General features: G+C 54.2%; 1 protein-coding gene across 1 annotated transcript in view; it reads right to left on the bottom strand.

Moving 5' to 3' along the window:
* The window catches only part of RCAN1 (regulator of calcineurin 1), a 76,858-nt gene extending 52,176 nt beyond the window's left edge, over nt 1-24,682 (bottom strand). The window contains exon 1 of the mRNA XM_056109314.1: nt 24,363-24,682. Coding sequence (XP_055965289.1) covers nt 24,363-24,608 — 246 coding nt within the window. The 5' untranslated portion in view covers nt 24,609-24,682. The remainder of the gene's footprint in view (nt 1-24,362) is intronic.
* Between the last annotated feature and the right edge of the window lie 1,005 nt (nt 24,683-25,687).

The following is a 25,687-nucleotide window of genomic DNA, read 5'->3' as shown; positions in this document are numbered from 1 at the left end:
AAGGGAGTACCAAGTAAAGGGTGGTGGGAAGATCCGCCCAGGATGGGAGATGCATGCTGAAAGTAGTCTATAGACAGAACATGATTGCCACCCAATGTCTCTTCTGCAGACCACAGCACCCAAAAGGAGAGATAGAACAAAGGGGAGTGTCCTGCCACAGAGGCAGGGTGGGATGGGGGATGGGGGGTGGGAGGGATACTGGGATTGGTGGAGGTGGAGAATGGGCACTGGTGGTGGGATCACTGTATAACTGAAACCCAAGCACAAAAATTTGTAAGTCTACAATTGTACCTCATGGTGTTTCACTAATAACAATTAAAAAAAAAATCTGTTTTACTTTACCGCTCGTCTACTCCTGAAATTCTTTTCTGAGAGGCGAGACAAGAACCTGGTAACCCTGGGTAAGGCTTAGGACAGACTGACTCTCCTTTCCTGCCAAGAGCAATTCCTCGTCCCAACCTAAGTCCGTGGCTCCCAGAGAAATCGGGTGGCAGGGATCAACTCCCCTGCCAATAAGGACCAAGCGGACTTCAGGTGTGGCCTGGCGACCACATGGTAGTACTCCACCCCCCCACCCCCGCACCCCCGCCTCACACAAACCACCCTTGGGGGCCCACTCACATCACTGGTTCTATCCCTGGCACCCTATAAGGTCCCCGCAGCCCACCAGGAGTGATTCCTGATTGCAGAGCCAGGAGAATAAGCCCTGAGCACAGATAGGTGTGTCCCTCGCCCCCCAGCGAAAAATACATTAAAAAAAAAAAAAAGCGAAGTGAGAAGTGGGAAGCATCCTGGCCATTCCCTGCTTATACACCCAGAACTGACAATAGAGAATAAGAAAAATTGGGGAGACAGCTCAGAGAACTGGACACAGGTTGGGCACACAGAACCCCCGGACTCCATCCTTAGCAAGAAATGGACTCCATCCTCAACACTCCCACCCACACCACCACGAGCTCCAACCCCGAGCACTGCCGGAATCCCCGATCCCCCAACATCCAGAATCCCCAAACAACAAACAGAACCTGAAGGGAGGGGAGGAGTTTATGCCAAAGACGAGCATCCGTTTACTGGAAAAGGTCTTTACGGAAAGGAACACGGCCGTCCAGTCTGGACGGAAGAAAACAGGACTGGAGCACGGAAGCTCTTTTGCAACCACCGAATAATCCCGACAGCTAATGTAATAATTTGAAACGTACCAGAAGAAAATTGGGTTGAGGGGACAACAAAAGGAAACAAATAATATGTTAAAAGTCAGAACTACATGGACAGTGATTTCCCAAAGACTGGGAAGGATGATGCATCTATTTAGGAAGTGCAGAGAGGGCCTGGGGCGGGGGGTGGGGGGCAAATGGAAAAAATGAGTGGTGAAATAAAGAAAGAAAAAAGAGAGGGGGAGAAAGAGAGAGAGGGAGAGAGAGAGACAGAGAAGGAGGGAGGGAGAGAGAGAGGGAGAGAGAAATGTTCAGGAAAGCTGTTCTGATCATCCTCAAAGCTGAGCTGTGTGGAAATCATGACCCATGTAAATAAAAGCTCTGGTCTCCGGGCTCTCGGCCTTTCCTCCAGCACCAGGAAATCCTCCAGGCAAGTGGTTACTTTAAAACTTTTATTTTTAGTACAAAAGCAAATAATCCCCAAAGTGCATCTGTCGGCAGTGCTTGGCCTGAGCCTGGGCTGGTCCGGAGGTTCTGTGACTGCCAGCCTGATGCCCCCTATGTGAACAAAAGCCCTTTTGCAAAACCAGCCTTCTTCCAAACCTTTCAGAAGGAAAAATTAAAAAAAAAAAAAAAAGATAGTGGCAACTTTGCTTTAGCTGCATGGAGTGACCAAAAGCAGGATGGTAAGAGCCGGTGTTTCCTGGGAGCGTGGCCTCTCTCTGTATTTCTTGACTTAAACTGTCGGTGGGCAGAGGAGGGCCAGGGTCTGGCGCACTGGGTCCAGGCAGAGTCCTGAGGGCCATAAGCGCCACCACCTCCTCCCTGCACCCCCCCCAGCCCGGGCCCCTCCAAAGCAAGGTCCGGTAACTGACCTCCGGCTGCCACCAGCGGCCATCCCTTCCCTCCGGAAATGTGCGTTAGGAGAAAAGTCTCAGAGTGGAACAAGGCCCCCACCATCCCCTCCCACAGCTGCAGGACGTAGCTGGGCTGGTGCGAGGGCTGCCCGCACAGAACTCTGTGCCCGCCTCCCTACCTGGGGGGTCCTGGTCTCCTGGCTCCTTAACTCCGGGGTCCTGAACTCTGAGCTCCCTAATTTGGGGGTTGTGGTCTTCCGGCTCCCTAACTCAGGGTCCTCGTCTTCCAGCTTCCTAACTCAAGGGTCCTGGCTTCCCACTTCCCTAATTCGGGGGTCCCAGTCTACCTGCTTCCTAACTCGGGGGTCCTGGTTTCCTGGCTCAGCAAGCATGAGAAGCTGCCGGCAGTGGGGAGACGGTGGGTGCCAGGAAGCACACGTGCCCCCCGAGCTCCCTAACATGGCCCTGGCCGGGACCTGCCCGAGTCCCCTGCAGTGTGTGGTGGGGGGGGACCCCCATGCTGCGTTAAGGGTGAGGGGGCCTGGAGGCCTGCAGGGGAAGCTTCCCACCTGTGCAGTGACAGGCAACCCTTCGGGTCCTTAGCACCTGTGGTCTGACACTCGCCCTGGGAGCTGGCAGGGCAGCGGGCATCTTCTTGCTCATCTTCTCCTTCCCTCCTCCCCCTTTTCTCTTTCCTTCTCTGTCCTCCTCCTCCCTCAGCTCTGGGGCCAAGGGTGGTCTCAGCACCCCCACCCCCCACCCCCGCTCCTGCTCAGGCGTTCCATTTCCTCACCCCCATCTTCCTCTGCACCACTGGAAAGTGAGCTCACTATCTGTCTGTCCATCTGTCTTCTCCTGTCTTGCATCAGAAGGGGAAGTCACGGGGTAACGGGGGTCAGGACCTGGCTGACGCCAGTGACAAGGGACAGAGGCATAGCCATCCACCCAAAGCACAGGACCAGCCATGCTGCACATGGGGGGGGGGGGGGGGGGGCTCTGCTCAGGAGCTGACCCGACTCTGTGCTCCGAGCTGGCTCTGGCCCAGGCTCAGGGAAGGGCACGTGGTGCCAGGGCTGCAATGACGAAGGTGGCCTCGGCCCCTGGACTGTCCCACTCGCCCCCAGGCGCTTGTACTCAGCGTGGTGACTGGGGTACCGGGGTCTACAAGGTTCAGATGCTTCATGCATCCGTCTCTCCAGCACCCACCACCAGCATCCCAAGGGCCACCAGGGTGCCCCTCCTGGCCCCAGCTTCAGTTCTGACGTCTTTGACCAATTGCTGCTCTCTTACTTATGTTTATTTTCTATCTCACATATGGGAGATCTTGAACTCTCTCTCATTCCCTCTTCTTCCTGCCCTCCCTCCCCCCCTCCCAGTCTCTCTGTCTGTCTTTCTGTCTCTCTCTCTCTCTCTCTCTCTCTCCATTGTGGGGATGATGACACCTACGCACATATAGATAAATGGCGCTAATCACAGATGTCCTTTTAATCAAAGTAGTCAAATTTCCCTACCAGACGCAAATCAACTCATTTTATTTGTTTAGTCGTTTATTGCGAGGCTAGAACCTAGGGCCGCGTGCGTGCCAGGGGACATGCCTTGCCCTTGAGTTACCTCCCAGTCCTAAATCAAGTTGTTAAAACTAGACAAGGAATTACATACAAAGATTTTTTTTTCCTCCCAATGACTTTATAATTCACCATTGAAAACAATTTAATTTGGCAAATTACCATGGCCAGCTGTTGTCTGCATGCTTGTCAAAGTTCTCCTCTCGTGACGGCTCACATAGCAGGGGACACAAAAAGGCAGAGAAAGAACCACTTCGCAGGGTGGATGAAGGGCCCTGTGTGTCCCCAGGGAACCACGGCACCGGGCCCGGTGCAAGGGTAGCAGGCAGGAAATGAGCAGAACCGCCCTGTGCCTGGCCTCCCTGAGGGGGTCACCAGTGGTGTGCTGAGGCAGGTTCAGGAGGTCTTCAGGTAAGAGAGGACCCTGGCCCAAAACCCTCTTCAACTAGCTCTCTCCAGACAGGAGGGGGGGCTGGATTTTCCCTCTGGGTCCAGCACTCATGGCATCTGTGTGGCAGACAGAAGGACATGCAGGGCCCAGTGAGAGGGGGCCCGCATGGTTCCCAACCCACCAGCCCAGTCTGGGACTCAGCTCGCCAAGCAGGGATGATCCCAGGGTGTGCTGTGACCCCATCGCCTCAATTTACACTCTGGGCCAGGTGGGGAAAGTCACTTTCTTTCTTTTTTTAAGCTTTTTTTTTGGGGGGGGGTCACACCCAGTGATGCTCAGGGGTTCCTCCCGGCTCTGCACTCAGGAATCACTCCTGGAGGTGCTCAGGGGACCCTATGGGATGCTGGGGAATCGAACCAAGCAGGGACGATTCCTGTACTGTACTATCAGGTCACTGTACTAGCGCTCTGTTCCCAGGGGAGAGTCACTTTTCAAAGAACTAAGGACTGGAGCGATAGCTCGTCGGGGAGGGTGATTGCCCTCGCTGGTTTGATCCCCAGCATCCCCTAGGGTCCCACCTGAGCACTGCTGGGAGTGATTCCTGAGTGCAGAGTCAGGAGGAACCCCTGAGTACTGCCAGGTGTGAAACCCCCTTCAAAAGAGAGAGACAGACAGAAGGGGCTGAGGTGATAGCACAGCAAGTAGGGTGTTTGCCTTGCATGGGGCTGACCCGGGTTCGATTCCCAGCATCCCATAGGGTGCTCTGAGCACCGCCAGGAGTAATTCCTGAGTGCAGAGCCAGGAGTAAACACTGTGCATTGCTGGGTATGACCCTCCCCCCGAAAGAGAGAGAGAAGGAGAGAAAGAGAGAGAGAGAGAAAGAGAGAGAGAGACAGACAGACAGACAGACAGACAGAGACAGAGAGATAACTATACACAGCCACGACCCTCTCAGCGGCCCCCGCCTGATGGCTGTGGTTACAGTAACAGAGTGCAAAGCAGTGGGAGGGCCTGGCTCCTCATTCCGGGCAAAGGGCAGCTGGACATCCTGTGTGCAGGACAGGATGACTGGTGGGGGTCCGAGGCTCCGGTTGGTGGCAGGATCTTGCTCGGCGTCAGCGGAAAGATTCTCTTGGCTGGCCTCTCATTCCGGGACGAGAGGTTCCCCACTTCCTCTTTGCCTGGGCTCTTCCCCACGGCGCTGGCCTGGTCATGGCAGCGGGGGCGGAGGGGTGCAAGAGAACCTCAGTCACAAGCAGGGACCGAGTTGGGGTGCTGGTGAATCTCCCCGCTGACCGCTGCTGACGGACATGTTCCTCCACCAACGTGACTGGCGCCACTTGCCTGGACATTAGATCCGGGTGGCTCTCCCCGCAACAGACCCTGTCTCTGTGGCCTCAGCCAGGTCTTCCTGGACTCAGGTCCAGCCGCCCTCAACCATTTGGCTCCTCCTTGGGTCCCCTTCAAGACCTTGGGTCTTCGGGGTGAGTGGACACACTTCAGCTCCCACTGCGAGACCACGCAGGGACAGGAGCTAGATGGCCGCAGTCTCGCTACAGCTCCGCTGACCTGGCCATGCTCCTTCCGGGCTGTTCTCTCCTGCCGCCTCCAGTCCTTCTCCCAGGGGACAGCTCCTCCCCTCCACCATCTCGGTCCCCTGGTGCTGTTCCTTTCTGCCTATAGGGAGACAGCGGTCACTCTGTGCTGCGTGAAGACACATGACAGGAACTACAAGGAGGCTCGAAGGATCAGCGCGAGAGGCCCGCGAGAGCTGGCACAGGAGTGAGGCTACTCGCCTCGACGTGCCTGACCCCCATTTCCATCCCCAGCACGTCACAGGGTTTCCTGAGCACCATCAGGAGTGATCCCTGAGCGCAGAGGTAGGAGCAATCCCTGGGTGCTGCTGGGTGTCACACCCCCCCCCCCCCGACCCCACAACTAATACAAATAAGGTTGGACAGTTAAGAAAAAAAAGAAGCATATTAATCAATCACTAGGATCCCAAAATAAATCATAAATCAAGGACCGATGTAGGCACGCTGATCAAAAGATATACAAATCTGAAACCTATCTATACATACAGAGGGAGAAAAGAGATTCGGACCCGAGACCCGCAGAAGGATAGAACTCACCCCAGACAGACACTCACGAATCCACACCCCGGGCAGACACATCTATAGAGCTTCCAGGAGGAAGATGTTTGGTGCAGGGGGCCACATCCAGGGGTGCTCGGGGCTTACTCCTGGCTCTGGCCTTGGGGATCACTCCTGGTGGGGCCAGGAAACCAAATGGGGTTCTGGGAATCAAACCCAGGTTGGTTGCATGCAAGGCAAATGCTCTACCTGCTGTCCTATCACTTTAGCCCCTGAATGTTTTAAGAAGGGGGAAAGAATCACCAGCCACCTATAGGGGTGTGAGGCAGACTGCTCTCGGCTCTCACTCAAAGACCCGGAGCTCTCTCTAAAGTGCAGAGGGAAAACCAGTGGACAGAACTTACACACACACACACACACACACACACACACACACTCACACACACATTTGCACACACTACACACTCACACATAGACACACAGGCACACACACAGACTCTCAAAAACACTCATACACATATGCACACACTCACACATAGGCATATATACTCATACGCGCACAAACACATGCTCACGCACACACACACATGCACACACACATATACGCACATATACTACACAAGCGCAAACATACACTCACACTCACGCACACACACACTCATACACACATGCATGCACACGCACTACACACAGACACACACACGCACACACTCACATACAAATACACACACACACGAACATACAAACATACACACTCACACACATGGCGACCAAAACAGCAATGACACATCTGGTGATTCGCCCGTCATCTCAGGTACTTGCGTATGAGCAACCAGACCATTTCCTTCTCATCCTCTTTTGCGGGCCGGGGAAATTTCACTCTGAGCAGAATGAAGGCACAGAGCCCAAGGAGAGAGACATGGGCCTTGGACCCGCGAAAGGGTGACGGGAAGTCCCCAGGGGCAGTAGCCAGCCTCAGGTCGGCCACTACCAAGCTTGGGGCTGAGAGACAAGAACCAAGACGATGCAAAAGCTCTGGCCCGTGGTGATGCAAGGGACCCTCCAGGGCAGACACGGAGGCTCTGGGGGAACTACACGGGACATTCCGGAAGGTCCAGCTCTACACAGGAAGGGAGGCTGGGGAGATGCTCTGAAAAGGGCAGGACAGCACCCCACACACAGCTCTCTGCTGTGTCTGCAGAAATGCCTGCGGGTCTGGATTCCACTGGTCACCAGGAAGGGGCCCTCGGGGAACTGATGTTCCTACAGAGCGATTGTGATGAAGTCAGAGAGAGGCCCTGGTGGTGGTGGTGGTGGGGGGGGGGGACCCAGGAGTCCCCGCCTGGGCAATCACAGCCCTGAGGTGGGGGGAGAGAGGAAGAGGCAGACTTACAGAGCCTTTCATTCGGAACTCAGGACCCCAACACAGGTGGGGAGGGGCTACAGGTTGGCAGGTTGGGGCTGCCTGGGCCAGCTGACCAAGACTGGGATCTGCTCAGAATCCTGACAGAAAAGGTTGGTCCAACAATTACAAAATGCCTGCACCAAGGGAGATCCAGAGATGACGGAGTCCCCAGCCCAAAGGTCTCGCCATCTCAGACCTGCCCTGATCTGCCACCCTGCAGGAGGCCAGGCGGGGAGGAGGCTTCTGTCCCAGTCCCCGGGGTCAGGGCCTGCTGACTCCCACCAACCACCAAGGTATGGAACTTTCCACCCCTTTTTCGGAGGGCGACAAGAAACAGTTCCCAGTACATTTGGAGGCACCTCCACACACACAGCCCGCCCTCGCCCTCGCCCGTGAAGCTTCCCCTCAGAAGACGCAGACCGCGAGGTGGGGGGGAGATAATGCCTGTTATCCAGTCATCCCGTTATCCTGAAGCGCCCAAGCGTCTCCTTGGGGCCTGACTGCATCACATGACTTCAGGTGAGAGTATGATGAGAAAGGACGTCTTTCGGGTGTCCTCAAGAATGGGGTTTCCAGTCCCGTTTCTCTTAGTGTTTCTACCAAATCTGAGAAAAGAGACTTCACCGAAGCTTAAAATAAATAAATAATTAAAAAGTGAAATTGTACTTGGTAGGAAGGCAAGCTCGTGACCACAGTTCTGTCCCGTAAGTCCTCCAAGGAGGCTTCCTGCAAAAGGCGCCCTCCAAGCCTCCCTCCCACCGCCTGCTCCCAGGGTGCTGACTGCAGCGGAAACTTACCTGCCCGGGGAAATCTAATCCTGTTGATACTCACACCCATTAGGGTTTTCACCAGATTGCTGGGCGAGTCTGGGTGGCGTAATTACGGATGGGCAGGGGTGGCGGAGGGCACCAGGGCCAGGGAGGGAAGGGCCAGGCGGGCTCCGATGCGGCTCTGCGCTCTGCAGCGTGGGTTTAGCTGCGCCTCCCAAAATGATGGCTTCCTCCAACCACTGCCGAGGCAGGTCCCTGCACGCCCAGTGACGCAGCCTTTGACAACCCCGAGCATCTATCATCCGAGCCAGACTCTCAAAGAGCATCATGAAGCCAAAAGGCAAAATCAAATGTGGCGTGGGTGGGAATGGGGGGTGGGGGTGGGGGCTGCCCTGGTGTCCCTCCCCAGCACCCAAACACGGGGGAGGTGACAGCAAGTAAGAACCAAGACCACGGGGCCTCTGGGGACATGCTCCCCTCTCCAGGGGACAGGGACCACTGGGTGGGTCCGTGTCAGCAACTTGCGATCCAAGTAATTTTTTTTCCTGCCTTTTGGGTGATTCATAGGGCTTATTCCTGGCTCATGCACTCAGGAATTACTCCTGGAGGTGCTCAGGAGACCATATGGGATGCTGGGGATTGAACCCGGGTCAGCCGCGTGCAAGGCAAATGCCCTACCCGCTGGACTATTGCTCCAGCCCCTCAAGTAATTTTTAAGTATTCCTGGCACTTTCTCTGTTTCTTGGAAAATTAGTAACAGAATATCAAAAAAAAACACACAAACAACCCTAAATACTTTCCGGGGGGGGGTGGTCTTTAGGTCACACCCAGCAATGCTTAGGACTTACTCCTGGCCTGTGCTCAAGAGTAACTCCTGGCAATGCTGAGTGGGGGTGGGTGGGGTGGTGTGATTTGGGGGCACAAGCAGGGATGGGCATCAAACCAAGGTAAATGCCTTAACTCCTGCACTCTCTCTCTGGTCCCCAGAGCTAAGCACTTACTAAAGAGTCTTCAAGGACCTACCTGGGGCTGCAGCAGAGAGTGGGAGAGTCTCAGCACAAAGCCTCAGGTGCACGCACCATCTGTGGCCGGTGGTCTCTACTCCCACCCCCACGGGACTGTGTGGACGCCACAATGCCCCTGGCTCGCACGGCCTCCAGAGGGTGCCTGCTGCCCACCCTACAGGCCCTGCACCTGCCAAACTCCTACCGTGTCCAGGAAATAACGTCCCTGAAGGCAGATCCCTGCATCCTGCCGATCCCATTTGCCTGACGACAGACCTTCACGTGCAACTCAGACGAATTCCTGGGACACAACACTGAGGGTGGGAAGGCAGCCTCCGAAAGTTTCCAACAAGGAAAACCACCGTCTGTCTCCTGCTTTAGATAATGTATATACGGGATAGCCCATATAGGTCGCAGTATCTCTCTAGGTATCAACAAAACATGTAATGTGTATATACTGCAAACATGTGTATTTAAGTGTAAGGATGTGCATAGATGTTTGTGTGTGTGTGTGTGTGTGTGTGTGTGTGTGTGTGTGTGTATGGGTGTAGACAGATAGGTTGATATTATATTTTCTGCTTCTTTGGGGAACCTCATACAGAATCTGGGCAAAGACTGTCTAAGGCTTGACCATTTTCCTTTGTTGGCTACTTCCTGTTCTTCCCGGCTTCCTGTGTGAACACAACCAGCTCCTGACAGCCTCCCCACATGCCTGGCCCATGTCACTTGGTCCTTTGCCTTCCTCAAACATGGGTTTGAATGCCATCCCCTCAGAGAGACCTTGGGTGGGGTGGAAGAGGGGGCATACTTTAGGTGCATCCTGCTTTGCGTGGAACAGCAAACACAACCCCCAGTCAATGCCCTTTAAAACACAGCACCATCTCACCCATTTTTTTTTTCATGGAAAAATAGGTTATTTCCTTGAGGCTATGATGTTGCACTTTTTTTTTTTTTGCTTGAGTTCAGATTTCTTGCCAGAAGGATTCCACGGATATCAGTGGGGTGAATAAATAAATGTCTAAGGAACGGGCCTCACAGAAGCTAACACTGGCACCAGGAGCGAGGCGGGAGTGAGAATTCAGTGAAAGTACAATGGGGGAACCCGGGCTCAGCCCTCAGCACTGCAGGTAGTCTCCCAAGCACTGGCAGGAGCGACCCATGAACACAGAGCCAGGAATAAACCCTGCAAGCACAGCTCCCACAGAGGCACCAGCTGTATGTGGGGTCTGGGGGCTGAGCCAGCCGCCACTCTGCCTGCTGGCTGGGCCTGCAGCATGGGGAGGGTCCGGCCACATGTCAGAGAGCAGCACGGGGAATAAGGGGACAGGGGTCTGGCTGCAGATTCCAGACATGGACGATGGATAGACCAGGGCACAGGGACAAGACCAGGGCACCCCACACTGGAGGCGAGGAGACGGCGCAGACACGACCAAGATGTCATCATCTGGACCAGACATCGAGGGACAGGATGAGTGACATCACACAGAGGTCAAAGGCGCAGCTTGGACACCGGGGAGGGACCTGCCGGCACTTCAACCATATGATAAACCAAGTATGGAGCCTCTGAGTTTGATGCACAGGTCTTTCATACAATACCCAAGAACCCATGAGCTCAGGAATGACTCCACTTTGGGGTAGCAACAGGAGAAAAGGGTTTTCCCTAAAACGAAGGGTACATTACAGGGAGTGAACAGGCCACCTGTCACAGCCCTAATGGAACACAGAATCACATAAATATCACGCAGCAAACGGGAGTCCTCACGACCCACTGACAGTGCTCTTCTCCCTAAAACTCGCAAAGGAATCTCCCAAAATACTACTTAAAACAGTACGAGGCTTTAGTTTGGTTATAAAGATAATGCCCAGAAACAGCTACTTTCTTCATATGAATGTAAAAATAACTACACTGTAAAGAAAAAGAGAGAGACCTCATATTTTCATACATGTCTCCAGCTTACATGAAAATACCTACAGTGGAGAATCAAAAAATACAAAAGCTAAGGAGACAGGATCTGAAGACACAGTCAGCCCTGCCCACAGGACAAGGAGATGCTTCGCTGAGATTACAGGACGATGCCATTCAAGGGCAGAGTCTTGCCACGCAACTCCACGGACCTAAAGCAAGGGCATTCAAAATACGGAACGGCTCCGTGTTGCATTCTCATTTGCTGTAGAAGGCGAAGAGAGTCTGGATGTGACAGATGATTCTAAAGTTCACAGAGAAGAAAAACGCAAATAAAAAAGGTCAAGAAAAAAAAAAAACTCTGAAAAGGAGGATGGGGGGACAGAATCAGCCCCGTTAAGTGCTAATAAAGCCAGAATGTGAGGACACAGAACGCAACTGGTTCAGAAATGAGCCAAAGAGCCTCTGAATCACACAGTTGGCATTTAGGTGGCATTTCCCAACAGAGGAACTGCTTAGTTAGCATTGGAACCCCCAGATAACGAGACGAAAAAGAAAACAGAAAACCAGAAACCAAACTCCTTGTATCAAAGTGCCTAGTGAATGCAAGGTACGCTTCAAAAAAAAATTAAAATGTAAAAATGCTAGAAGAAAGCCTATCCTATATATGCCTCAGAAAGGACAGCCTCGGTTCAGGAGGAGCCCGGAAGTCGGGAAGGAAAATTTTCTATTTCAACTACAAATAAAACCAAAATGTCTGTGGCGTAAAGACATCATAGGGGCAAGCTGGAAGAAATATCTGCATCTAAGTGATGGGGAGAGAAAAATCTCTTAAAAATTCATAAGAGTGAACCAAAAAACCTTGCTACAAAGTGGCAAAAGATAGAAACAATCAATCCACAAGAGAAACAAAATCTGCTAACCAATAAACGTAAAAGATGGCTGATCTTGTTCCTGTGAAGGATCAGCAAATTAAAACAGATGGGTACCAGTTTTCCATCAAGGACACTGGAAAGGATCCCAAATGACACAAAATCCCCAGTATTGGCAAGAAGGTGGGGAGAGAGGCTCTCTGGGGGCGATGCTGGTGGCAATATAAACCAGTAGAAGCCGTTTGGAGAGTGAACTGGCCTTCCCTGTAAAGACAGGAAGCAACCCGACCCTGGGAATCAGGGACTCTGCTTGTAGCAAGTCTCATGTGCATTTATTTCCACTAGTCAACGAAGGGATGTGCATCTGGACGCTGCTCGCCTTGTTGTTCCAACAGCCAAACTCCTACAGACAACTGAAATCCCCACCCGGCGGAGTTACTGGTTAGATTGCATTCGTGTCTTATGACAAAACACGAGGCCATCAAGAGACACCCGAGGACGAGGGGGAAAGATGCCTATAGTATTTCCCAAACCAGGCGGCATGAGTATATGCTGCATGATTGGTACAGCTAAAAACAGCGCCGACGTGACTCTGCTTTTCTCATGGACACTGCAGAGATAAATGAGTCAGGGAGAGATGGCACGTCAACTCGGCAGAGAACGAGTCGAAGAGAGGAGAGGGTGCAGTGTTCTTCAGCAGATGCTTTGTTTTTAGGAGCTGATTTTTAACTTTTATTTTTAGGACCTGGCATATCGAATACTCTCGGTAGCTTGCCGGGCTCTCCGAGAGGGGCGGAGGAATCGAACTCGGGTCGGCCATGTTGGCTGCATGCAAGGCAGACGCCCTACCCGCTGTGCTATCACTCCAGCCCAATGCCAGACACAGTAACAACAAAGTCTCCAATGGAGACGTTACTGGGCCCGCTCGAGCAAATCGATGATCAACGGGAGGGCCTTTACTTTACTTACTTTTATTTTTAGGACCTGAATTTTTTTGTTATTTTATTTTTTAATTTTATGATTATTTTTATGATTAATTATTTTATCATTATTTTATTATTTATTGTCATTTTATTATATTATTTGTTTCATCCTTTTTATTTTTACTTTATTATTTTATCATTATTTTATTAATTATTGTTATTCACTTGTTATTATTTATTTTGTTATTATTGTTATTATTTCTTTTTATTATTATTAATTTTATTTTTATTTTTAGGACCTGATTATTCCTTGTTAAATGAATCACCCTTCAAACCCTGCAAGCAGGAGCCACAGGGAGCTATGCTCTTCAGACAGTGCTCCCCATGCGCGCCTTTGCAAACGGGAACCCTGGGGGTTTGTGCTCTTCAGACAGTGCTCCCGGGAGGCCATCGTCCTCGCAGCTGGCACGGTGCAGACCTCGTTCACGGGACAGCAGGCAACTCCTGGTGAGTGTCAGCTCGGGATGTCCGTGCTCCGTGGAGGGCGGGGTCAGGGGCTGACAGCGCTGGGCACGGCCCCCAGGCCCGGGGCACGGATGAAAGCCCACTGGGCTGGCCGGCGACTTGAGAGCTTCAGGCTCACCTGAGCAGGGGACGGCGGGGCGGGGTGTCCTGCGGCAGGTTAAGGTCAGGTTCCTTTAATTAAAAGCACAGCGGGGCCCTGGGCCCGGTTCCCAGGAAGGCCATCTTCCCTGGCATCTTTCCTGGCGCCCAGGGCAGCTTCCAGAGATAGGAAGATCCCAGGCCAACTGGGTCCTTTTAGGAAGAGACTTGGCAAGACCTTCCCTCGAGGGGCGAGGGGCTGGCGGGCACAGGGGCTGCACATCTAGCAGTGCCACTATCTGTATCGGCGAAGGCCTATTTGCCCCCCCCACCCAAAATGCACCCTAAGAACAACCCGGGGGGCGGGAGGAAGGGAAGGGAAGAGAGAAGAGAAGGGGGCTAGGGGGCAAACATGCCTGTTTCTTTTCTGTTTGTTTTAGAGCTACAAAACTTGGAACTTCTTATCCCTGTAATGATTAGACGCATTAGAGTTGATGGGGTTCTTATAGTCACCACCTAAGAGACAGACATATGAGGGGGAGCCGTAGGACCATACCTGTCTGTGCTCAGGCCTGACTCCTGGCTCAGTGCTCGGGGAGCACTCCTGATGGTGCTTGGAGGACCGTGCTAGGGTCGGCGGCATGCAAGAACCTTAAACTCTGTACTATCTCTTCTGTTATGTTTATATCATTTATATCTTATAAAAAATCTCCACTACCTCCACTACCCAGCCGCCACCACATTCCAGGACGCTTTCCGGACGCGGAACAATGAATAAATGAATAAAAAATGAATACATCTTTCTTTTTTAAAGTGTTTTACAAGGTGTGCCAGGTTCATTAAAATATCCTTTTAGGGACTAACACGCTGTGTGGAAATCACAGCTGTTTTGAAAGCACTTAGCAGTGGTGCCAGGCCATGTGGGTCTTACGGTAAGAGCCGTCTAGGCAGGGTTCCAGGCGTCCAGTCACACCTAGATCAGCTTGTGTCCTGCTGCGCGTGTGACACATCACTCAGCTCACTCCCAAGGCAAAGGCTTGGCCAGCTGCAAGAATACTTCCACTTCCGGAAACCCCTTCATGACTTCTAGAAAAATCCACTGTCCACTGTCCTCCCGTTGTTCATCGATTTGCTCGAGAGGGCACCAGTAAAGTCTCCATTGTGAGACTTGTTACTATGTTTGGCATACTGAATACACACGGGGAGCTTGCCAGGCTTTGCCGTGTCTATAAAAATATGGTTTAAAATGGAATGGACTCAAAGGAGCACACTTATCCTCCCCTCCTCTGCATGCCTGGCTGTGCTCAGGGCTTTCTCCCGGCTCTGCACTCAGGGGTCAAAACCTGCTGGGGACTGGGGAACCTGATGGAGTGCTGAGACGAGCCCAGCATCCCTACCTGTGACACTATCTCTCCAACCCCCAAACTTGCATGTTTTTAATGTGTGATGCCGCTGCCCAAATATCCTTCTGCTATCCTGTTCTGCAAATGAGGAGACCTAAGCACAGAGAAGTGATGCTACTTGCCCAGGATCACAGCAAAGAAAGGATCTGAATTCAGACTGACCCTCCTACACACTACTTTTCACACCAGGTGGAGGAGATGTCAGACCCCAAGAAGGATCCTCATGTACGCATGCACACACAAGCACGCACGCTCTCACGCTCTCTCTCTCTCTCTCTCTCTCTCTCTCTCTCTCTCTCTCCCCCCCCCTTCCCTCCCTTCCTCCCTCCCTCCTTCCCTCCAGACGGGGAGGAGTCGCCCCCTGGTGGCCAAGCGCTGGTGTCCCGGAGACCACAGGTGGCACTCCTTCCTTCCAGTTTGCCAGCCCTCATGCATCTCCCCTGCGTGGGTGGCATCCTTGTCACCTGCATGCTGGCTCGCTGAGGTGACAACATGCCTTTTCACAGAGACAGAACGGGCAGGGGGAGGATGACAAAGACCCGTGGGCGGGGCAGGGCCCCTGAGAAGGGGAGCCTAATCAGGCCCCCTCGGGAGGGGAGAGGCTGGGCCCCGGCACCCCCTGGGATCCTATGGGTGCTGCTGCCCAGTTCATCTCCCAGGGACCCTCCGAGAGACATGGGCCGTGCCAGCCTGAAGAAGGGGAAGGCGCCGGCTTTCCCTGAGACGACTGAGGCGGGGGAGGAGGAGGAAGAGCTAAATGAGAGGCCAACATGGGACATGGCATACACATGGTTAAAGGACCACGATATTGACAATGATAATGAAAGCGAGAGATCCTGTGATGGAGGGAGCCCCTTCCCTCACCCAAACCTCACAGGGAGAGGGATACTGCGAAAGGGTCCCTCGGGAGGAGAGGCCCTTCCTGAGGCAGTCCCTGCTCTCCTGGCAAGTCCTGTGGGCGCGGGCACTTGGACAGTGGGACGTGTTCCTCTCATGGAAGATTCCGGAACCAGAAACATCCCACAGAAGACCCGCTCCTCCGGCTCACCTTACTGAGACTTCTTTTTTTTTAAAAAATCATCTTTAACTGCATCCCTCTAAATTACAGTTACAAAGTTATTCATGATTGAGTTGCAGGCAAACAAAGTTTCACACCCAATCCCTTCACCAGTGCCCACTTCCCTTCACCGGTGTCTCCGGTTTCCCTCTTGCCTCCCACCCTGCGTCTATGGCAGACACTATTTTCTTTTGTTTGTCTGTTTGGTTTTTCATTTTGGTTCTGACCTTTGAGGCACTGTGGTTTGCCCTACCGCTGCTGGCCGGGTGTCATAAATGCCACTTTACCTCCTTTCGGAACCGAGTCCTGGTCCAGAGCGACCACTGTCCTCTGCCACTTGACCCATGAGGCTCTTTGGCTATTTTTACAAAATACATTTAATACAATATGGAAATAAACACAGAATCCCTTTGCCCACCCATGAGCTCCAAAAGGGAGGGGCAGGACCTGCCATTCACAAGGACTGTGACCCTAACCAAGTCTCTGAAGGATAGGAAGGGGACACTATCCTCTTTCTGCAACTGTGGAGGTCAGCTTGGGGCGGCTGGCTGATTCTCTGGGGGCCCTGGGGCTGGTCCTGGAACCAGCACAGTGCTCAGAGCACAGTGGCCCTTAATAAACATTTGCTGGATGAATACATAAATGTGAAGTGCCAGTGGACTGGAGAGACGCTAATCCAGCAGGAAGGGCATTTGCCCTGCCCACAGCCGACCAGAATTCCATCCCCAGCACCACATATGGCCCACCAGGAGGGAGAGAGATAGAGGGACAGAGACAGAGATCTCACACACACACCACACCACACAGCCTCTGGGATATAAACATCCCACACCCCACAGCCTCCAGCATACAAATGCCCCAGCTTTTCAGCCTGACAGCTAATCTCAAGACAGACCACAGCAAAGAACTGTCCCAGTTCTACAGCTCCTGGAGTGTGCAGCCACATACGCAGCCATGTGACACCCCCAAACACCCCAAACACGACAGTTCTGATAGCCCAGCAGGAGCACAGCCAGCTAGATGGGAAAGTAGTACAGACATGCATTAAACCTAATAAGCGAAAACAATAACACAGGAGGCTCAACTAGCAACACGTGGCTCAGTCAGTCCTCAGGCAAGGACTTTGTAATAAACACCATTGTGGTGGGATGGAACAACTCTCACACATTTTCTTTTGCTGTGCTTTGTTTTCTGTTTTTTTTTTTTTTTTTTGTAATCTCATTTACCAAGGGAACAGGTCTGGGGGTGGATGGGAAATCGGGGACAATGGTGGAGGGAAGGTCACACTAGTGGTGGGATTGGTGCTGGAACACTGAATGCCCAGAACAACTATATCACGAACAATCTTGTAAACCAAGGTCCTTTTTTTTTGCTTTTTGGATCACACTCAGCAATGCTCAGGGGTTACTCCTGGCTCTACACTGAGGAATTACTCCTGGCAGTGCTCGTGGGACCATATGGGATGCTGGGAATTGAACTCGGGTTGGCTGCATGCAAGGCAAATGCCCTACATGCTGTGCTATCGCTCCAGCCCCACTGAAATAAATTTTTTAAAATAATAATTTTTTAAAAATAGAAAAAAATACCCAAAAGAGTTTGTAAACGCAAAAGTGAAGTGCGGAGTCTCTGGTGGGGGGGTTGCGCAGCACTGCTGCCGGGAAGCCCCTCGCATAGGCTCACTTCCAGGGCACAGGACTGACTCCCACGGTGGCCCTCGGTCCTGAGACAAGGTGGGGAGCTGAGGGGAAGGTGCTCACGAAATCCATCCATGCCCACCACGTGCCCTCGCTGGCTGGCCCCGCTGGAAGCCAGCTGCCAGGTTCTGTGCATGCGTGAAGAACAGGACCAGGGAGAGCAGAGCGAGGCCTCCAGTTGAGAGAGAGCAGAGAGGAAGTGAGACACTCTCCTTTGGGAGAAGCTGCCCCCCAGCCCACTCTGGAGGGCTCCTCAGAGGAGGCGTTGGTCAGCAGAGCCCAGCTTCACGGCAGACAGCCATGCAGGCCACCAGTGAAGCCGCCCCTGATCCGTTACACACACACACACACACACACACACACACACTTACACATGCACACGTGCACATGCACACACACACACCTACACACACGCATGCACATGCACATACACATCTACAAACATGTGTGTATGCACATATGTACGCACGTGCAAACACACGTGCACATGTGTACACATGCATGTACATGATACACATATACATGCATGCACGCACACAAACGTGTGCACACATGCACGTTTATGCGTGCACACATGTGTGCACATGCACACGCACACATATAAGCACACACATACGCACACACACACACACACTCCATCCCCCTCATCGACATCCCCCATACCCTAACTGCTCATTGGCTGAGACCACCTCATCTGCACCAGCAGATAGCAGGGCAGCAGGAGCTCACACAGAAACTCCTGGGGACCAGCCTTTCATGGACCTGGTATGGTCTGAGGGCCCTGGGAAGCCTCCTCCCCATTTTCCTGGGAGGGGAAAGCCCAATACAGGCACAGGGGAAATCACACACGCAGTTGTGGAAGCACAGGAGCTGGGGAGGAAGGGCCAAGGCATCCTTCTCAGTGACTGACTTCAGCTCCTGCATCCCAGCATGCGGTAAGATCCTGGGATGCTGAGATAGATGGAGGCCGTGTGCACCGGGGACTCTGCCAGGACTGCAACCCACGCTGGACCTCGGCCTCAGCAGCTCCCTCCTGCTGGGCTCCTGAGGGAAGAGCCGCATGAACTCTTGGTCCACGGGAGAGCTCGAGTGACTCCCTGCAGATCCAAAGTCAAGTTCAGGGGAGACAAGTCTGGGAGGAGGGAGGGTGGGCTGGACAGGAAGCAGCTGCCTGGGCCGAGCGTGCCAAGGTCCAGGGGTAGAAACCTCTGTTCTGGGAGACCTCTGACTCTCCCCAACACTCTGGCACTGCCAGGTCAAATCCATGCAGAATGGAGACTCGCAGACAAGGGTTTGACTCTGGGTTTATTCATCTAGTTCTTTTTTGTTAACCATTTTCCATGTTGGCGTGGTTGGGCAGTGTTTGCCCGACTCCTGGTTCTGTGCTCAGGGATCACTCCTGGCGGCCCTCTGGGTAATGTCAGTGGTGCTGGGGACTGAACCCCAACTGACGGCAGGCCAGGCCTAGCTGGCAGTGCTCTCTCTCCGGTTTAGCTCCTGCTTTAGACTCAAGGAGACCCAGGCCCCTGGATGGACAGAAGCCCACCATCAACCACACAACCACCTCTGCAGGTACAGCAACGCTCCTGATTGGGCGAAACCCCCCTCTCTCTCAGACAATGGTTGTCCTAACCCACTCCCTGTTGGGCTCAGGTTTGGGGAAGCCAGGGTTTAGGGGGGCACCCTGAAATTCTAACTGCCCATGTCTTCACCGATCCAGAGAATCTAAGGACTGTGCCACACGGGCCTTTATGCCCATCAGAACATTCTGTGTTCTGAGTACTGACAAGTATGTCATAATAGTAATTATTTTTTAAAAGGTGTCAATTTTTTTTTCTTTTTGGGTCACAGCCGGTGATACTCAGGGGTTCCTCCTGGCTCTGCACTTAGAAATCACTCCTGAAGGTGCTCAGGGGACCATATGGGAAGCTGGGAATCGAACCCAGGTCGGCTGCGTGCAAGTTAGATGCCCTCCCTGCTATACTGTAACTCCAGCCCAAGTGGTGGCAATTATTTTGAGAGGTGAATTTAGGCCCAAAAAAGATCACCTTTTTTTTTCTATGATTAGCATTTTCCAACGGAGCCTTTGGGTAAAGGTCTGAGTCAAACAGACATTTAGGCAATAGGAAAGGAAAAAAAAAAAGAACATAGTAATTCGTTTCCATTACTATATGGAACTATATGTTCTGCCTGGAAACCAACAATATTATTTGAGAGCTCTTAAATTTCTGGTTAGCTTGGGGATGTCTGAATAAACTTTTATTCTCGAGAACCAGCTAGCTATTGCCAACACTTCCAAGCACATGTAATTATTGGCGCCGAGCATTACTCTGCTTTCTCAGTACAAACTAAAAAGGCTCCCACAAATAGAGGGGTCTGCTGAGCGAGTCTTTGGACAACAGAAAATCATCTTTTTCCTTTTTCTTTTTTTTTTAGCTTTTGGGGCCACGCCTGGTGGTACTCAGGACTTAACCTGGCTCTGCACTCAGGGATCACTCCTAGCAGAATTCAGGGGCCCATATGGGGTGCCCGGGATCAAATTCACGTCAGCCGCATACAAGGCAAGCACCCAACCCACTGTACTATTGCTCTGGCACCAAAATCATCTTATTTTTAGCGAATGTTTTCATTCATTTGTGATGGTATGAATCTGTGAATCTCTTTAATCAATGTGACTTTAATGATCACACAACTTAATTCTTTAATTCTTCCCCCCTCCTCCCCAGATAAACATTTAGTCACATATTCCTGAGACTGACCATACTGATGATAATTCGGATCCAGAGAAATTTTACATGTCAGGACCAACAGTCATAGGTAGGAAGCAGCTTTCAACGCAAACACCCCCACCCCCCGCCAGTCCATTCGTAGTTCCGGTCAATTCAATTATTCACAATGAGAGAATAAAAGGAACATAACAATGAACATACAAGGAAGATTCAACATGAACACTAAAAATTTAACCCCTCTCCAGTGTAAGGGCATTAGCGGGGGGGGGGGGGGGGGGGGGGAAGGGCTTCTGGGGGGGGTGAACAGGACATGGGGACTGAGCCTTCAGGAATGGGATTAGTGTCCTTCAAGAAGAGATCTAGCCCCTCAAAAGCCACGTGGGGGCTGGAGAGAGAGAGCACAGTGGGTAGGGCTCTTACGTCACATGCAGCTAACCCGGGTTCCATCCCCAACATCCCATAGAGTCCCCCGAGCCTTGAGTGCAGAGCCAGGAGTGAGTCCTGAGCACCACCAGGTGTGGCCCCTAAAAAGGTAAAGGTAAAGGCCCTCCCGTTGATCGTCGATTTGCTCGAGCGGGCCCAGTAACGTCTCCATTGGAGACTTTGTTGTTACTGTGTCTGGCATATCGAATACTCTCGGTAGCTTGCCGGGCTCTCCGAGAGGGGCGGAGGAATCGAACTCGGGTCGGCCATGTTGGCCGCTTGTAAGGCGAACGCCCTACCCGCTGTGCTATCGCTCCAGCCCCTAAACAAACAAAAATAAATGAACGAATAATTGCTTTAAAATAGTTGCCACATTCCTTCCACTGTGGGAGGACACAGCAAAAGGTGTGCAGCCCATGGGAGCACCCTCCAGTCAGTCACACATAACCCCACCATCTCGGACTTCAGGCTCTGCCTGGTGAAGCGAGACAGCAAGTCTAAGGATTAGAAGATGCCAGACGGCGAGTTCCCTCACAGCAAACAAGCCCACAGGCGGCTTCCTGGAGCTGTCTGTCCCCAGGCTGCAGGGGTCTGACATCTAGAGGACCCATCGGGGGCTGGAGCAATAGCACAGTGGGCAGGGCGTTTGCCTTGCATGTGGCTGACAGGGGTTCGTTTCTCAGCATCCCATATGGTCCCCCAAGCACCGCCAGGAATAATTCCTGAGTGCATGAGCCAGGAATAACCCCTGTGCATCGCTGAGTGTAACGCAAAAAGCAAACCAAAAAAACCCCAAACAAACAGATGCCCCATCGGCCAGACTCCGGACCCCAACCCACCCTGTTCGCCACACCGCCCCATCCCCTCCCCTGAGAACCCCTAAGCCACCCTTTGCGTGCCCTCTCGCCCACCCCTCTTCTTCCCCCAGAGACCTTTCCCCACTCTGTTTCGCAACTAGAATCAATACCAGATCCCTCCCGGGCTCTTCAAAGCCCTCCCTGGAACCAAGCCCCGAGTCGACCCACCTCAACTCCCCACTGTCCCTCCGACCCTCTGCCTCGGAAGCTGTGTCCACCGCTCCCTGGGCCTGGGTGCCCACGGCCCCCAATCCACGGCCTGCTTCTGGCCAGCACGGCTGACTCCCGGCCGCTGACCCCCTCCCTGCACATCTTCCTTCCGCACCCTGTCCCCTGGCCATGATCTGTCCATTCCACCGTCCTCCTGGGTTTTGGTGAGCTGGTTCCAATGCTGGGTGGGCGGAGCTCCTGGCCGCCAGCTGGGCCCCGTCACTGAGATCAGAGAGAGGGTGACAGGGACACATTTTTTGTGCCCCCTGCACATCTCAGGGTAGTAATTCAGGAACGCAGGTCTCCTCTGCCAGGTTCCACCCACAGCTTCTTTTGCTCCATCCTCCCACCCCTCTTCCCAGCCCTGACTCCCTATTCCTGCCCCACTCGCCAGAGCTTCACCCAAACCTCTGGAACCTCCAGTGTTCTCCGAAGAGAGGTGACTAGTCCAGTACTGGGCCCCAGACCCCATTATCCTGTTCTTTCTGCCTCCATCTCTCTCTCTCTCTCTCTCTCTCTCTCTCTCTCTCTCTCTCTCTCTCTTCCCTCCTCCCCTCCCATCCCGACACTGTCCCCTTCGCTCTGTCCCTGGGGCTCAAAACAGTGCCTGGAACACAGTAAACATGCAAGGGGCCCCACAGAATACAAACTGCAAAGGGCTGACAAAAACCTGGTCCAGAGTTCCAGCTCAGTGTATCTGTAGTGGGACCTGCCCTGTTCCGCTCCTCTAAAAGCAGCATCTCTCTCCCGGCCCTGCCCAGCTCTCTGAAACCTTTGCTCTTCCCTAGCTCACCAAAACCCGGGGGTCCACAGAGAAACGTGCTGCTAGCAAGCTCTGTTGCCTCCTTCACCGCTGAACCCTCAGAGTCTAGAACCCGCCTGGTGGTATCTTGGGAACTCTGGCCAGCTGCTACGGGAACACTGAGCACGGAGCAGGCTAAATGGCACACACAAGCAAGTTCTAGAAGATCTCTTCCCACCCCACCCCACCCCCCCACGCTGGGTGGGAAGAGCATCAAACTAGACATCTGCTAACCTCCCTCCCGCACCCGCCCTAGCAAAGCAACTGGCGATGCTGGTGGAAGCAGAGCCGAGTGGAGTGGGAAGGACCCAGAGGAGACCTGGGTTGCGGCGAGCACACTGGAAGCGCATCCAAGCGCGCAGCAGCCCGGTGGGTCACGCTTTTGGAAAGCAGGAGGTCCTGCCAGCAGAGGGACAGGGACAGGCCAGATTTGCTGGGGCACGGCAGCCCCACCTACCCGTATCAGCTCACCGAGGCAGCCGCGGCACAGCTGGCCGAAAACGCAGCGGCGTGTCTCCCCAAATCGGGGTTCCTAGGGCTGCCTCGCTCTGAGGCGGTGCCAACCACCTCCCTCTGCCTGCTCAGTACTAAGTTCTCCCCCATACCCGCCCGCTCCCGGGACTACCCATCACTCACCCGTGCATCCCCATCTCCACCCTTCCCCGCATCCCAAACCACGTGGACCTAGAGAACCCTTCTTAAAAATCAGACCCCCTTCCCCATGCCACGGAGCACGGGCGACCCGGGTGTCATTCCTCCGGGGGAGCAAGCGCCCCCAAACTCCGCACCCTTCAACGCCCCGCATCATCCCCGCCCCAACCACCACTCCTGCCCGCAACGGGCCAACCGCAGGATGAGAATGAGCAACCGCGAATGCTCACCCCAACCCTGGCTCCCTTCCAGCCGCGCAGATTGGGCCAGCGGAGCGCGAGGACGTCCTATTTAGGTACCGTGAGTCACGCTCCCGGCGCTCCGCATCGGCCGCCTCCTTCCTCCCCGCGGGCGGGGCCGAGGCGACCCCTCCCCGAAAGATGAATGAGTGGGGTGCGCGGCGCGGGTGCACGCCTCCTGCTGCGGGGGACGCTGCGCGCTGGCGGGCGGTCCCCCCGCATCCCCGCTCCAACCTCGGGCGCTCCTGCAGGCACAGATCATCTCCCCACACGCCCCCATGCGCGCGCGCGCGCGAGCACACACACACACACACACACACACACACACACACACACACACGCACACACACGCACACTCACCCGGACCCGGGAACCGCAGGGAGGCGGTTACCAGCCTCGGGGAACCCTCCCAGCCCCCTCACCACGTCCCCACGCACCCCAAACCTGCACCCATGCATCGTAGGCGGGGTGCGCTCACCGCCCGGCAGGTGCCGGGGACCCGGGGACCCTCGAGGCGCGCGCCACCCCTCCTCATCCAGCTGGGAGCCCAGGGGGTCGCGCCAGGGAAGCCAAGGAGGGCTGTCCCTGGCCCATCTCCGAGTCCGCCGGCCGATCCCAGGCTGGACGCGCTGACTCGGACCCCGGGCGCCGCGACCCTCGCGCCGGCAACAAGTGTCCACCCTCCGCTTGGCGCCCTTCCCCCTCCACCACCACCACCACCACCGCCAGCAGCAGGAACGGCCCGCGCGCCCCTCACCCGGCACAGGCCGTCCACGAACACGCGCGGGTCCAGGTGGCAGGCGATGGTGGCGCTGGGCAGGTCCTGCAGGTCCACCTCCTCCATCTCGCAGTCGATGAAGCTCCAGTCGCCGCCGCCCTCGTCGGTCGCCGCCGCCCCCGAGAAGGGCGCGAAGGGCCGCAGCGTCCCCCCGGGCCGCGCTCTCGCCGCCCCGCCGGCCTGGGCCGCCGCCCCGCGTCCGGGCCCGGCCACGCCGTCCTCCATCCCCGCGCCCCTGCGCGCCCCGGCCGCCGCAGCCGGCCCCTCCCGCTTCTCCTTCCCCGTCCGCCGAGCCGGCCGTTAACCCCCTAGCGCTCGCGGCGCAGCCGGCAGCCGTCACCACGGCTCCCGCGGACGCGTCCGCCGCGCCTCCCGCCCCCCAAGGGGCGGAGCTCCCGGAGGGGCGCGCGGCGGGCCCTTTAAGGCCGGCGCCCTCGGGGTTCTAGTGCCCGCCCACTCCGGAGAGATTGGCCCGTGAGGGGACGGGGCTCTGCTCACGTGATCGGCACTTTGCCGCCCACAGTGTGAAGCCTCCGGGCGGCCATGTTGGTTAGGGGCAATGGCCTCCCTTGGCAGTTCTGCTTTTCCCAGAGTTGGTGCCAGCTGAATGGCGCCAGGTTGACAGCTGGGGCGGCGGCGCTCGCGTCTCTGGTTCCCCTAAGGGAACGATTTCAGGCGCGTTGGGTCAACTTTGGGAGATGTAAGCGAAATGCAGTGCTTGCTTGCTGTGGGGCCGTGCTTACTGACAAGTGGTTAGGAGTTTCCAGTGTCTGATGAGAGTCATAAATAATTGAATTAGATGATGACTCCTTACTTTGGGGTTTCAGTTTATTAGTCATTCTATCACTGTCAAGCATTTTAATAATTAGAAGTCATTTTGTGTTTGTTTTGGGGTTTGGTTTGGTTTGGTTTGGGGATCACACCCGGAGATGCTCAGGACTTACTCCTGGCTCCACATTCAGAGATTGGTCCTGGAGATGCGGGGTAGGGGGGGACCATATGGGGTGCTGGGCATTGAACCCAGACCAGACGCGTGCAGAGCAGGCACCTTACCTGCTGTACTCTCTCTCCAGCCCAGAAGTAATTTTGTTTTTTAATTACCAGTATGTACCAGGTAGGACAACAGAAGATTAAAAATTTTGGTCCTGGCTTTGGGATATGTTCTAGAGAAAAGCAAAAGCTCTCCTATATGCTTTGTTCCTGCACAATAAAATTTCTGCACAGTGAAGGGCTTTGTGGTCCAGGAAGCGCTTAGAACCATGCTACACTGCTGGTGGGTATGTAGATTGGTGCTGTCACTTTGA

The sequence above is a fragment of the Sorex fumeus genome, unplaced genomic scaffold (assembly GCF_029834395.1).
Source record: "Sorex fumeus unplaced genomic scaffold, SorFum_2.1 ptg000265l, whole genome shotgun sequence".
In the NCBI taxonomy this organism is placed as follows: domain Eukaryota; kingdom Metazoa; phylum Chordata; class Mammalia; order Eulipotyphla; family Soricidae; genus Sorex; species Sorex fumeus.
This window is presented reverse-complemented; position numbering and strand designations above follow the sequence as displayed.